The sequence below is a fragment of the Apus apus genome, chromosome 28, assembly GCF_020740795.1.
Source record: "Apus apus isolate bApuApu2 chromosome 28, bApuApu2.pri.cur, whole genome shotgun sequence".
Lineage (NCBI taxonomy): Eukaryota > Metazoa > Chordata > Aves > Apodiformes > Apodidae > Apus > Apus apus.
The window spans coordinates 477,927-493,074 of NC_067309.1; the positions used below are offsets into that span (position 1 = coordinate 477,927).

General features: G+C 49.7%; 1 protein-coding gene across 1 annotated transcript; it reads left to right on the top strand.

The window, feature by feature from the left end:
* Positions 1–6,710: 6,710 nt before the first annotated feature.
* Positions 6,711–13,877, top strand: LOC127395092 (keratin, type II cytoskeletal 6B-like). The gene is made up of 9 exons (XM_051641552.1): positions 6,711–7,262; positions 8,404–8,618; positions 9,746–9,806; positions 10,412–10,507; positions 11,303–11,467; positions 11,887–12,012; positions 12,424–12,644; positions 13,345–13,373; positions 13,489–13,877. Exons 1-9 carry the CDS (start codon positions 6,711–6,713, stop codon positions 13,875–13,877), a joined length of 1,854 nt encoding a protein of 617 aa, XP_051497512.1.
* Positions 13,878–15,148: the final 1,271 nt, after the last annotated feature.

Consider the following 15,148-nt stretch of genomic DNA (forward strand, 5'->3'; position numbering starts at 1 on the left):
GGGGACAGTGAGCCCTGGGTGTTCGTCAGTCCTTAATTGAAATGAGGACAACGAATGCCACAGTTGTCCTACTCAGTAATTAGAGGGAAAGTGAAGCCATAGTCCCTCCTTGGACAAGCAGCCTGTCTGCAGAGCAGGTGTTTGCCAGGGTGAGCAGCATGGTGCAAAAATGTCTGCAAGAAAAACCATGAAACGCTCCTGACGTTAAGCTGAGGTGGAGCTGGAAACCCAGGTGTGCAATTATTAGGATGTCTTGAACACCCAGCTGGCTTTTGGTCACTGGGATTTCCATATGCAACCCTTTTTGGGATGGAGAAGAGGAGAGTCAGGTTCTTAACACTCCCTGGTCTCATCAGCAGTGCCCAGCAGGCGGATTACTCCATAGGATATTCAAGGAGAAAAAGCAACCACATAATAACAAGAACAAAGGGAATAACAAGGCAACACATCAACGCATGGATGTTGCTTTAACAAATTACTCCGGAGTTCCCCAAACGAATCTCCTCAGCCTGTGCATCCTCACTAAGCATAGGAGGAAAATGTAAGCCTGACTGCCTTGGGATGACCTGGGTGCAGAGTAAACAGCAGCTGCTCAATGAAACAGTGGATTTCTGAGATCCAACTCAGTGCACTTTCTTCCGAAAGCTGCAGATTTGCCTAATAATGTGTTTCCTTTTATCCTCTGACAGAGCATGGCCAAAGAGTCCTGCTGGCACAGCTATGAAAAACGTATGATTCATGGGAAGATTTTCTCCTTTCCATTTCTTTATACCATTTCTGGCTTTCTGCTCCAGTTACTCAGCACTGGGCTTTCTTGCAGGGCAGGTTCCCAAGTCCAATGCAATGGATGGCGATAGTGACCCAGCTGGATTTCAAATGTCTGTCTGGCCGTGGAAGAAAAAGTTTTCTAAAACAGGAGACTTAAGTCAAGAAGTGAAGGAATCCAGCTCAGAAACACAGTGCACTCCAAGCATGACTTTGCAGCTCCAAAGGTGCAGTGATCCTGCAGTGGAGGACATGGCTGCAGTGGAGAACTGTTTAGTTTGGGAGGAGGGGTTACCAGTCCAGAGGTTCAGTCATCACCGTTGCTTGCCTTTATCTCCCTGAGTGTGTGGTTTGCTAGCAATTTAGAGAGGTAACCTCTGGAAATGGAGGTACAAGCCTGTAGGCTTAGGGAGCTGGGGAAATTCAGACAGTGGTGCCCAATGTTTCAGCTGGCTGTGCTCCAGGACAGGCAGCACTGGGGCTTCAGGAAACTTCAGAGCAGGTATTTCTGAGTATTAGGGCTGTGACAAATAGAAGTTGGTTGCAAATTCCTCTAGGACAAATACTGCTCTTTATCTCTAGGTAACCCAGTGGAGACAATCATAATACAGAACTTAGGCACCGAGCCACCACCTTTGGAGAGACACATTGTCAGTTTTTTGTGTGTTGGTGGCAATATGAATCACAAAAGTGACTCCAACCATTCATTAATATAATAAGTATGTCCTCCTTAATCTGAGTGTCCATCTGGAAAGCCTAATGAATAGGTGCCCATAAACACAGCATTGTTATTTCTCCTGGTTCATATTTGTCCTTTTATTTGTCTGAGGCTGGCAGCCCTGTGGAGATACCACCTATGCCCTTGGATCTTGCCCCCATGGCCCCACAAAATGTGATTTCTTGTCTCCAGGCTCTCCTGAGCTGGTGACTTTAGAAAACAGTCTTTTGGTTGATGATACCAAGCTCCCTCCCTGACTATTCAGGGAGCCCATGCTTCTAGCTTCAACTTGGTGACTAGTTTTCAGGTAGCTGACTTCAGGTAACAAGACTTGCAACAAGACTTGTTATTCTTTCATGTTGTCTCACCTGCCAAGTCATTTCAGAAGGCCAGTACTAGGGTTTGCCCTCTACTGACCATCCCTCCTTGTCCCTCTGTAGAGTGATGCTTTATAATTCAACATGGCACACAGAGATTGTGTTGCTGATAAAAGCTGTGCTCTCTGCTGCCAACAAACTGTAAGGAATGTTTGTGTATTGTCTCCTTTTATTTAAGAAACCTGTTTATAAGTTCATAAAATAACTGTATTACATTAACCACACACACTGACCAGCTGCTTTCTGTGGTCACTATTATATATACTCATGTGCACACAGAGACATAGATTTACAGTCCTATCGATGGGAACTTGTTGAAATTCAGTGGCTGAGTTTCCCTCCTCCCACACTCCCCTTTCACTCAGCTGCTGGAGGGCATCTCTGGATTCCCTGATTGGTTTAGTGCATGAAGGAACATGCTTTCTGGTTAAAAAAGTCTGTCTCACAGAAAGGAAGAGACAACTGTCCCATGAAGCAGTGCAGCAGTGTTTCTAGCCTCCAAATCAGAGGTGTTTCTCCAGGCAGCCCACCTGTCCCCATGAACACTCTCACTGCAAACCTTGTGGCCTTCCCTCGTTCTGCCTCTGCCAAGGCCATTCCCAGTGCTTAGTCCTGGCTGTTGTGCTTTCATCATGACACTGCCATGCCAATTCCACCCCATTACTCAGTGCCCTAATGGGCCATCGGCCGGAGTGGTAGCACAGAGTTGGTCAGATGATGCAAAGTGCCTCACAAATTCCTATGCAAAAGAGGAACGTTACAAAGGAAGGAGGTGGACACCCGTGGGTTTTGGTATGAAACCTATTTGTCTCTTGCAAAATAAGAGGGCAAATAAGCATTATGAAGGAGAGTTTCTAGGCCGAGGTCACCTGGTAACACCATCAAAATGAAGAGTTTAAACTCCAAACGGGCTGCCCGGTGCTGCTGCTGGCATCCAGCTTGCTGCAGTCAAACATCCAGAAGCCACACAAGTTCTGTCTGAAAGGTGCATCCAGTGCTTGGGTTTTTCATCAGATTAATAAAGAACCACCCAGAATATGAGAAAATTGCCCTGACTGAAGCACCTGGATTTGCTGTCAGGGCACCCAGCTTGGCCAGTGCATCACAGTGGTCACAAGCAGGTCAGGACACTCAGCTCTGGCAAGTAGGTAGGTCTCCATGTTCCTTGCCTGAAACATCACCTTTGGGAGCTCTACTGTCTTCTGCCTAGCTACTGCCATGATACTTTAATCTTCTCACCAATACTGCTCATGTGGCCAACACTGGTCACCCACAGCTTATTATTGTCCAGCAGAAGGTCTGCAGAAGGAGGGTAAAGGTTTTGGCAAGCTCTCATCTGGAAGCATAGCAAATGCAGATGGTGCAGATGGGCAGTGAACACTGGTGCTCCAGGAATGGCCTGGAAGGAATCTCAGGAATTATCTTGTCCATCTTTTTGCCCCAAAGCAGCATCAAAACTGTGTAATGGCCAGGGACAAGCCAAGGCTGAGGGTGAACAACTGCTGTGGAGCAAGGAAGGAAAGCAAGGTGCCCAGTGGCGATGGAAGAAGCCCAGACCATCACCCCTACTCTGGTCCCCACAAATCCGCCATCTGCTTTGATGTGGGATCAGAATCAACTTGCATTTAAGAGACTGGGAACAGCCACCTTTGGAAGGCTGGACCTGCAGAACCAAAGGGAGATGTCCCAGGGGCCTCATTAGCCATTTTAATGGCGACTTCGTGGTCCTTTTCACAAGGAGCCACAAAAAACTGCCTGGCCTGCAGGGAGGGAGGGAGAGCACCAGTTTGGCCAACCTTGCCAACCCTTTTTTTCTCAGGAGAGGGTCCTAAGGAATGGTTTTCTCTCTGGGAGAAAGCAGGCTTGGATGGCTGGTTTTTTTCAGCTGGAGTTGTAACCGGAGGTTGGAAAACCGCCCCAGGCTCTCCCTATCTGCACAGATGGATTAACAGGTCCCGATTTAGTAAAGTGCTTAAGCAGAATTAACTTATCTTAATGCATCTGGGTACATGTAAATCTCCATGGCATAAGTCTCATGGAAGCCACCACAGTTTAAGGCATATTTAGAGCCAGGGACCTCAGGCGTTTCCCCAGTAAATCTGGGTGTAAGATGCAGCTTTAAAGCTCTGCTGAATCCCATCAGCCTGAAAACAGCAGTTTCATCTCTTCCTTATAAAGAGGAAGGTTAGTCCTTTTCTACAGCTCTTCAGACACTATTTGACATGCAGTCAGCCAGGACAAAGCATGGAGCCATGAAGCAGGTCTCTGGGAAGGCAGCATTTGTGTCTGACTCCAGCCAGTGCTGTGCATGTGTGTGGCCGATGAAACAAAAACAATTGCAATTCTTCTCTTCAGAAGACCAAATCACATCAGAATGCTTCCTCCTTTGAAGCTGATGTAACCAGTGCTCAGGGCTTCCACCATGTGACTGCGAGCTGGCTTTGTGAAAGCTCAGCAGACAGAAACCACAAGCACTGCCCTGAACTGTCTCTCTCTGATGTGCAAGGCTGGGCACCTGGGAGAGCCACCTCTCAGGGCTACCAGGAGGAGCTGGGGGTTGAAGCTCAGGTTTGCTGCTCTCGGTCAGCCTGGCAACATGTTGTATTTATGGAGAGATCTCAGGGCTCACAGCTGGTGGAAGAACATGAATGGTTGTCCCATGAGTGGCGTTTTCCTTGCTTTCCAACAAAATTAGAGGCTTGGAGGGTCTACTGCCCTCAAATGGTGCCTGTGTGACCCATGGGGCATAAGCCACTCTGCAGGCAGTCAAGCAGAGACATGGAGGCCAGCAGGGACCTGACCCCAATCAGATCCAGATTTCCCACAGCTGGAAAACTGGCAAGTCACTACCCTCAGGGATGAAGAGCTGGAGTCTCCCTCTGTGCTTCTGCTGGGAGAGCTCGGAGCAGCATCTGTGTCCCAGGATCTCTGCTCACCATCCCCGAGGTCTCGTCTTGGCCCCACCACAGCTGCTCCAAGCAGGTCCACAGCCAGCTGTGCCACTGCTGGCCTGGCTTCTCCCAGGTATTCTTCTTGCCTGTGGTTTTGCCCACTTAAAGGAATTCAAGAGAGTCATGTTGTAGGACTTACCTAAAGGCTAAGTGATGCTTTGGCCCATCCAGGAATTCCCTATTCCTAGGCAGAGCTCCAGCTTTGGCTGCAGACCATACACCCAGTCATCCCCCAGGCTGCTTGCACCAACACTTCAGCACAAAACTAAACTGCTAAAATATTCCTCCCTTTCACTTACAGCAAAAGGTCCTGGTACTTGGACTATCCTGGGCAGAAAGACATGAAGGACTCAGTGCCCCCAGAGCTTGTCTGCTTTCTCCAAGTATCTCAGGCTCACAAATCAAAGTACATCCCACTGCAAGATGTGCATCCTCATGTACTTGGACCAATGGAGCTGCAATGGAACTGCTGCATGGTTATCGTTGAATATAGAATGTCATGGTTCCTGTCAACCCACTACAAGACTTGTGAAAAAAAACAAGGAAGAGCTTCACCTAGAGAGACTCCACAAATATTCTAAATCATCATAATTCCTTTGCATTATTTTTAATTCAAGACAATCTATTTCAAGTTTACAATAGCATTGACTAGGAGTCCTCCAAGAACCAGTTAATTTTCCCCCAGCAAAATGCAAAGATTTCTTAGGGTGAGCCATGCAATTGCTTGTGATTCGGTGATTAGACCCCTTTGTTAAGGCAAAAAAGGAACTTTATTTGTTTCCAAGCAAATTCAAAAATCTTTTAAAGAATTTTAATTAAGACAGTACAGTACCTTCTCATTAGCAGATATTACTAGAATATTTTAATGCCAAGTAGGTGTGTCACAGGAATACAAGGAAAAAGTTCACTCTGGCTAACATTTCTCAACCTGCTCATAACACTTTGCTTCACGTTGTGGCATCTGCAGCTGTTGTTTGCCTAAATCCGCTGTGTGCACCAGCCACATCCCACCCAGACACCGGCCAACATCATCACCTTCCCTGGGCACATCATTTGGCAATAAATCTCTGTCTACAGTGAAGTCTTTTCCAGAAATGCCTTCTCTTCCAGACCATATGTTCTAGAGGGCACATGCAGCTCCGCTGGGGCTTTGTCCTCGTCTGCCCGAACCCCTGATCTGCCAGAGCATTCTCCCTGTGTCTGGATTCATCCTTGGCACCATCCTGTGCATCCACGGACGTGGAAACCTCCAACTCCACCGGGCAAACAAGGCTGCAACCGAGAGCGGGCGAGAGCCTCAGCCAGAGCCACGGGAGGAAGAAATGAAGGCTCACGAGAGCTCTGCCCGCAGCCTCAGAGCTCTGCTGGAACAGACCCGCCTCTCTCCTCCCCGTCACCACCGGCCGTTGCTCAAGAGCTGCCCCGAGCTGGGAGAGACCCTGGAAGAGGCGGCATCGCCACGACATTCTGCAGAAGGCCCTGAAACATAATTAAACGCTGTGGTGAAACCGAACCGTAAACAAGCCATGAATAAAAACCCCTTGAATTATTCTGCTAAACTATAATTACACAATAAGGAAGCAGATTAATTAAGTAAAATATAAGTCCTGAAACTGAAGCTTGCAAGCAAAGCAGTTTATTTTAATTTCCACATTATTTTGTATGAGATAGAAGTGTTTGCTGTGGGTTTAAAATGTTGGAAGCCATTCCTTGCTGCCAGGCAGACCAAACCCAGTGGATAAATTAAATTTTTGCATCTCAGGCACCTCCTGAAATGTATATAAGGAGAAGGGCTCTGCCTCAGAGGAGCTAAAGGAGCTCTCCTTCTTTCACTCCCTGCTCCTCTCTCGCTCTTCTGCTTCGCCGTTACCGCCTGGCCTCCCGTCTCCCCCAGCTGCCATGAGCCGACAGTTCTGCACCTCCAGCTCCCTCATGGGGAGACGCGGCTTCTCCTCCGCCTCCGCCGTCTGTGGCCTCGGCCGGGCCAACAGCAGCTCGGCCTCCGTCTGCCAGCCGGTGGGACGGAGATGTGGGATCGGCGGCTTCAGCAGCCGGAGCGTCTGTGACCTGGGCAGAGGGCAGAGGATTTCCTTCGGCGGGAGCTGCCGCAGCGGCGTCTACGGCGGCGCCGGCGCTGGACGTTGCGGTGTCGCTTATGGCGGCGGCCGCTTCGGTGTGGGCACAGTCGTGGGGTTTGGTAACTGCGGAAGCTACGGGGGCCTGGGCAGCTACAGAGGCCTTGGGGATGGTGTGGCCATTGGAGGCTACGGCGGCGGCATCAGCATCGGCCTCGGCGGAGGGAGATCCGAAGGCATTCGGGGTGTCAGCATCCACCCGGAGCTCCTCAAGCCCCTCTGCGTGGGGGTCGACCCCGAGGAGTGCCAAGTGCGGACCCACGAGAAGGAGCAGATCAAGAACCTCAACAACCAGTTCGCCTGCTTCATTGACAAGGTGAGACCCCGCTCCCCCCGCAGGCCCTTGGCCTCATCTCCAGGCTGTGACGGAGACAACATCGGTAGCTATTTCTGCTGGCACCTTCATCTTGCAATGGTCTTTGATAGAACACGGTGGTCCTGACCTGGAGACTTTGGATCTAAGCCTTGTGCCAGGGCAACTCCACCCATATTTTAGCTTTTGTTGGTCACCAGACTGCTAAGCAGACAAATCAGGAGCAGCTCCAGGGATACAGTAAATCAAAACCTGTGAAAGAAGGGATGGACACACAGAAATGTAAAAAGGCAGAACAGGAACTTTTATCACAAATGTATGATCTGACATTGCTATCACACCTTATAAACCCCAAAGGACTTCTGAATTTTAAAAATAGCTTGTGTGCTTCATCAAGGAGTTGTAGAAAGGTTGATGTATAGCTAAAATGAAATGAAGAGTTTTAGTTTCTCTGTCCCTTCATTCTGTCAATGCAGCAATTTGGTGATTTCCTAAGCAGATGTTATTTGTCCTTGTTATCTTAGCTAATCCTAAAGGTTTTCATTGCTGTTCAGAGCAAAGATGTGTCATAGGAAAGGATTTTTCAAACAGAAGAGAAACCTTTGCTTTGTCTGATCTTGATTTTCTTTGTGAGTTGTTCTGCAGCTGTAAAAAGCAAACCCATGTAAGAGGAGTCACTCTGCTTCCTCCCATTTGAAAAATGACTTATTCATGACCCATACAGGTTCCCAAGTGCTAGAGAGCTCTTTAATCTAGAAGTGAAAGGCATGGTAAATATCCGTGGGTAGAGTTTAAATCAGATACATCCAAATGAGGTCCTGGATGGAGCTTTCAGTGCCGCAAAAGACTCATTATTGTAATCAGCCCATGAGAGGAGGCAGGGGATCCTCCATCAGGGGAAGAGGTGGGTTTGGTTGAACTGTGCTGTGGTCAAACAGATGAGTGGCCTCAGCACAGAGCAAATGCCCTTGTTCAGCCTGAGATACAAGTGCTGGGTGGGACCAGGTTGCTGCAAAATCATCAATTAACTATTTGCATTTCTGACTTTATTTTTACTTTTTCCTTTTGGAAGAGAAGAAACACAAAGTTCTTTAGCCTGGGCCAAGCTGGGACTGTGTGACTCTCACATCTCTTCCTTCCCCAGGTCCGGCTGCTGGAGCAGCAGAACAAGGTGCTGACCACCAAGTGGGAGCTGCTGCAGCAGTATGTCCTCCCAGCCTCCAGGAGAAACCTGGAGCCTGTTTTCGAGAACTTCATCTGCAACCTGAGGAAGCAGCTGGAGTGTGTGCTGGGGGAGCGGGAGAGGCTGGAAAACGAGGAGCGGTGCCTCAGGGACCTGGTTCAGGAGTTCAAGTGCAAGTAAGTCTGACGCAGGGGGAAGCTGCAGGCCGGGGTGTTTGCTGGCCCAGCTGTTTCTGAGAGAGGAGACAATGCAATTGCTCTGGATGGGTCCCAAAGCTGGGCACAGGGAGGGGAGCAGGGCTGGGCACACCAGTACTGGGCCAGTTTCCTGTACTGGGGGCAAACTGCTGTGCCTCAGATGCAGGGGATGGACTGGGAGGGCTCTTCACTCACAGTGTTTCCTTAGGGAGAGGGACAGGCAACCACTTTTCCTCTCCCTCATGCTACCGCACACCACTGTGGTTTGCCAGATCAAATGTCCCACATCATCTGTACCTGTGACTCCCCCAGATCTCATGTCCCCAGTGCCCTCCATTCCCATAAAGCCCTCAGCCTGTTTGTCTCCAGCCCACACTTTATCCACATTGTCTCCACTGGGATTAATTCTCTCTTCCCAGAAGGAATGTGGGAATAATTTTTCTTATCTAAGCTGCAGATATTCCCTTTGTTTTCCTAAGCCACAAACCAGGACACTTGGAGGTTGTTGGCATACAGCCCAGGATAAAAGAGTAATCCTTTCTCTAGAGTCAAACATCTCAGATGTTTTTTTCTCTCTGAGCCATCACTAAGGAGGTCAGACTCAGAGAATCATCTTGTGAAAGTTCTTCTAGGTCCCAATTACGTGGTCATTATGCACTGGCTTTCAGTCCCATTGCATCTGGGAGTTTCAAATATTGCTCAGGCTCCTGACCTCCCTTGGGGCATTTTGGCTGCAGTCTCCCCATAAACGCTCTGAGAGGAGTCCTGGATGCTTCACAGAAACATCACACAGAGCATCAGGGCTAGAAGAAGCAATCCAAGCTGTCAGCTGAGGTACAGGGTTTGGCATTTCTAGTGGTTTGGCCTGATTTGCTGCCATCTCACTCCAGCCACCCATTGCTGGCGTGGACTATTTAAAACTGCTGAACAAAGCCCAGTGGAGAGAAAAGAAACAACAACAAAGCAAAAATAAAATAGGAGGTACAAAGTGAGTAGGGAGAGGCTCTGCTTTTAATCATGCTTCCTATGTTCTGCATTGCCTGCTTGGGTGGTGGGGATGGGATGCCTGGGGCTCAGCATCCCACCTCTCTCCTTTCCTCCTGCAGATATGAAGATGAGATCAACAAACGCACGGCTGCGGAGAACGAGTTTGTGGTTCTCAAGAAGGTGAGTCAACCTGGAGGCAAATCCAGCAAGACCAAGTGAGAGCAGCAGGCCCATGGGCAAAACCTGGGCATGGGGCCAGGGAGAGAAATGGGGAGTCCTGGCACCATGGCACTACATGAGCCCTCACCAGGTAGCCCCAAAACAGAGGCAGCCCCATGAATTAGAACTTCTATCAGGCAGTAAGCACATATGATGCAAACCCAGACAGATTATTTACCAGGGCATGTAGTGAGAGGACAAGGGGGAATGCCTTTAAACTGCAAGATTTAGGTTAGACATTAGGACGAAATTCTTCACTGTGAGTGTGGTGAGACACTGGATCAGGTTGCCCAGGGAAGCTGTGGATGCTGCATCCCTAGAAGAACTGGATGGGGCTTGGAGCAGGCTGGTCTAGTGGGAAGTGTCCCCGCCCATGGCAGGGGTGATGGAACTACATGGTTTCTGAGGTCCCTTCCAGCTCCAAACCATGTTGTGATTCATCTGATTCTACAATAGTCTTAGAACTAGAAGTAGTGAGGTCTCCTTCTAATCTAACAGAAAACATGGGCTTTGCCACAGTCCTTGTTTCTTCACCTCCTTTCACTCAATACGTGGTGCCTCTCCAGGATGTGGACTGTCTCTACTTGACCAAGGAGGAGCTGGAGGTGAGGGTGGGCCTCCTGCGGCAGCAGCTGGAGTTCCTGAAGTGCATCTACGCTGAGGTAAGAGTTCCCAGCTCCCTGCCTACTGCCCTAGGGATGATGCATCATCTGCTGCCCCTTCCTCCAGGCTCTAACACCAAACCTAAATGCAGGGAAAGGTGCCTCTGAACATTCTGCAACCGCATCCCCAAAATCTAGATATGTACTGACAACAACACTGAGGAGGCAAAGGGTGTTCTTGGCCATCTCCTACATTGCTGGCTGCAAAGGGAAGGACTTTTGGCATGGAAAAGCCCCTCAAATTCTAATCCAAGCTGTCCTTGGGAACTGCTAAAACATCTTGCTCTTCAAAACCCAAATATTTTCAGCACTTCAAATTTTAAGCTACATTACTAAAAAAACATGTTGGTGAAAGTCTAAAACATAGCAAGTTTTTAACAAAACAGACAGAGGAAACTTGGTATTTGCACCTCTTCTAGCCAAACACCTCCCAGCAGCCTGTCAGCAATGGGGCCTGAAGCACTTGCCCACGAGCGATTCATGGCCCAGAAAATTGCTGATGCAGCCAGAAACACTGAGTTGCAACCAAGAGAGTTGCTCCACCAGGATTCCTCACCCTTCCTTAGGGAACTGCATGCAGTAATCCCATTTTGTGCCATCAAAATAGGTCCCAGCTGCCAGCTCTTGCTGGAAACCACTCACCCACCTGGGGAACGCCATGCTCCAGTTGGGTGTTAATGGGAGAACCTCCCCCGACCCTCCATCATCTCATCAGGCCCTCCTTTGCCAATGATACCTGTGTGCTTGGCTTGGGCTGGTGAAGGGAAGGGGACTGACATGCGAGGGGTCTTGCAGGAGAGAGCTCAGCTGGACTGTCAGCTGTGTGACACCTCTGTCATCGTGCAAATGGACAACAGTCGGGACCTGGACATGGAGGGCATCATCAAAAGTGTTGAGTGCTGCTACGAGGAGATTGCCCAGAAGAGCAAGGCTGAAGTGGAGGCTTTCTACCAAACCAGAGTGAGTATTCACACCACCAGCACAGATGGCATTGAAATCCCTTGGCCAACAAAACTCTGAGGATCATTTCTGTCCTCCATGATGCAACTGAAACATACTCCACAGTGTCACGCACTGTAGTTTGCTAAAGAAAGTCATGTCACCACCTCCCCCAACATTAAAACTGTGCTGGAAGACATTTCTGTAAAAGCAGAGCATAGCAGATCAGAGTGTTGCTTCAGAGAGGTCTCCTCTGTGCACACTCATTAGGAACCATCCCCTTCCCAAAGGGTAAATGTTCAGGACTTAAGCGGGACTGTTGGCTTGACTGGGCTGAGGTCATGTCTGGGTGCATCCCCAGGAGCACAGCTCAGGAGTCACCACCTTCCCTGGAAGGGGTCATTTGGGCACCTTAACCTCACCCTCTTCCCATGCAACAGCTGGAGGAGCTCCACAGCAGCAGGGGCAAGTTCTGTGATGACCTGAGAAACAACCAGAGCGAGATCACCGAGCTGAACCGGATGATCCAGAAGCTGCAGTGCGAGTCGGACAATGTGAAGAAGCAGGTAGGACGAAGGGTCAAATATTGCCTGGGCAGAGAGGCCTGCAGCTTCTCCAGCAAATGGCTTCATCCTCACCAGCTCTCACTCTGGGGAGAATCCCCCCACACTAGCTTAAGCCTTTCTTTGTAGCTTCTCAACTGCTGTCAATACATAAAGAAACAGATTTATTTCTCACTTAGTAAATAAGCAGGAGCCAGATGGTTTGGCTGAAACAGTGTTTGCTGGGTGCTTCCTCCTGGAGTGCAGCCAGCAGGTCCCCTCCATCCCAGATAGCTTGGCCATCACATGTGTCCAGCCTCAGCCTAAGGCTCTCTGGCAGGTCCTAGCTGAGAAACAAGGGGGTACACGAGCAACCCAGTGGCGATGCCTCTTAATATCCCCACTGGCCACCCTCTTGCCCGTCGCTGTCCCCAGATCGCAGCTCTGCAGACGGCCATCTGCGACGCGGAGCAGCGCGGAGACTGCGCCCTCAAGGACGCCCGGCAGAAGCTGATTGACCTGCAGACTGCCCTGCAGCAAGCCAAGGACAAGATGGCATGCTTGCTGAGAGACTACCAGGAGCTGCTGAATGTCAAGCTGGCCCTGGACATTGAGATTGCCACTTACAGGACACTGCTGGAAGGAGAAGAGAGCAGGTAGGAGCATCCCTGGCTGCAACAAGAGCTGGCAAAACCCAACAGAGGAGAAGGAGGCAGCGAGGAACCCTGGGTGGAGGGCAGTTCCCCATGGGTGCAGAGGGGTGCACTGTCCCTTTTCTGTCCCCATGGGTGCAGAGGGAAGCATTACCCCTGTTTCCTCCTCATCCTCCCAGGGCAGTGAGATTGCAGAGCGCTGAGCACACTGCAGCCAGATCTGCTGCTTGTGGTACAAAAAGAAGACAGGCTACTTTAAGATGTCTTTGGGATTTGGGGATCCAGCCCCACAGTGCTTCAGGGGGCAATGTGGACCAGCACCTCACACTTGGGTGCACAGAAAAGCTGATGTATCTAAGGAAGCAATGTCTGGGCAGCACCTTCACCTATTTGAGGAATATATTCTCTAAATACATCTTTGAGACATGAAGGGGCTACAGGAAAGCTGGGGAGGGACGTTGCACCAGAGAGTGTAGCGAGAGGACAAGGGGTAATGGATTAAAACCGGAGGAGGAGAGATTTAGGTGAGACATTGGGAGGAAATTCTTGTCTATGAGGGTGGGGAGACCCTGGCCCAGGTTGCCCAGGGAAGCTGTGGCTGCCCCGTCCCTGGAAGTGTTGAAGGGCAGGTTGGATGGGGCTTGGAGCAACCCGGTGCTGCACCTATGGTTCTATGATTCTATGCCATTTCTTTTCCTCACAGGATATGCACCGGCAACCCTGTGAGCGTAGGTAAGCTGATCAACCTTTCCCTTGATTTCCTTGCAAGTCTTTTAAGCTTATAAGTGTCCTTATAAGCTGTTTTTTAGCTGCTCTGGGAGTGACAGCCCCTGTTTTTCTCCCACAGCTGTGGTCAGCGGCGGTGGCACCGTCGGGGAGTGTCGATCCCTGTCCGGAATGGGAGGCAAATGCACCGTCAAGACAGGAGCGGGGGGCGGGGGACTGGGGGTGGTCTCCTCCTTCGGCGGCGCCGGATTCAGCACCCGGAGCGTGGATTGTCTGCCCAGGGTGGGGGGCGGGTTCGGGGCCAGGAGCGCAGTCAGCTGCGTGGGGCGGGAGGTGATCCCCGGCGTGGAGGGGATGCAGTGTCCCCCCGCCATGGCCAACATGGGCAACGTGGTGTGCGCTGCCGTCGAGCAGTGCAACCCCGGGGCCGTCATCATCCCCGCGCCCGGGGTCTGCAGCGCCGGCAGCCGGTACAGCACAGCTGTGCGTGTGGTCAGAACTACCCGGTAGAGACCGGGGGGGGGGGGGCCCACCACACACCCTGTTTTAAAATAATCAGCATTTCTGCAATAAAACAGTATTCCCCTTCCTCCTGACAGCTATAGGGATCACACAACCATGCGCTGCCCCTGCCCGCACGACTAGGCTAGTTGCTCTGCCAAGATACCTTTTGCATGATCAAAACCCACCTTCTTCTTGCATGTTCTTGGGAGAAACTTACCCCCACAGTCACAGACAGTTGAGATTTTCATTTCACAGAGTCCAAACATGTCTTCACACATCATCTTGGCTCTTAAATCAGCCTTCTCTGCTTGACCCCTTTTCAGCAGGGATTTTCTTTCCCTAATGCAGCTATTGCAAAAGGATGAAAAATTTGGTCATCCCAACATCAGAAAGAGAAGTCACATTTTAATTGTCCAAGATGGAGCTGTGGCTATTATTTAACTTCTTTAATGACACCAGAAAATCCAATTTTTCCTGTTTATGAGAGGGTTGGTAACGCTTATGTAAATTGGTCCAAGTTGCTACACCAGGTTTGGTAGAGCAGATTTTAATTACATACTGATGAGCACCTTATATTTCTGTAGTTAAATGCATGCGTTGTTTTCCCTGTGTGTGTACTAGACAGATGGATTTAATGCTTTTAATGTGTAAGTGAACAGAGTTGATTATCCTTCACTTACTCCAAACTTGCAGCTGTACCTTCAATAAACTACATGCATAATTCATGCTTTGCTTCATGGGTTTTACTTCCCTCCCAGAGATTACAAGAGCACAGATATTGTCTCAAACATTAATGGGTGGGGTTGGTAACATGCAAGAAGTGGAGTTTTGACAAATTTTTTTGAGACTTTGTCTGCTCCTCTTCTTGATGCACTTTTGCATACCTTTATTCCATCCAGAGATCAGTATGGCCACAGGGAAGTCTGGAAATGCCATGTAAACCAGGATATTTAACTGCTTGTGGGATGTGCAGCTCACTCGAGGTCTCTCACATTGTCTGGGATCTCTGGAGGCAGAAGAAAAAAGCAGCCCAGCTCTTGTTTAAATAAATCAGTGAGAACCAGCTCAGGTAGTAACAAAAGGAAAACAATCTCACCCCTCAGCCCTGAAACCCTCTCACCAGAATAGGCTGATTTTAAAAGAAAGCAAGAAAAAAGTGTCCCTGCACAAAGTGCACTGTCAGGGCCTTTCTTCCCCCAGTGCCCAACCTTCCTCAACACATACCAGGAGCAGAGACTGTGGGATGTGCCTGGGCATCCCCCTCCCACAGCCCCTGC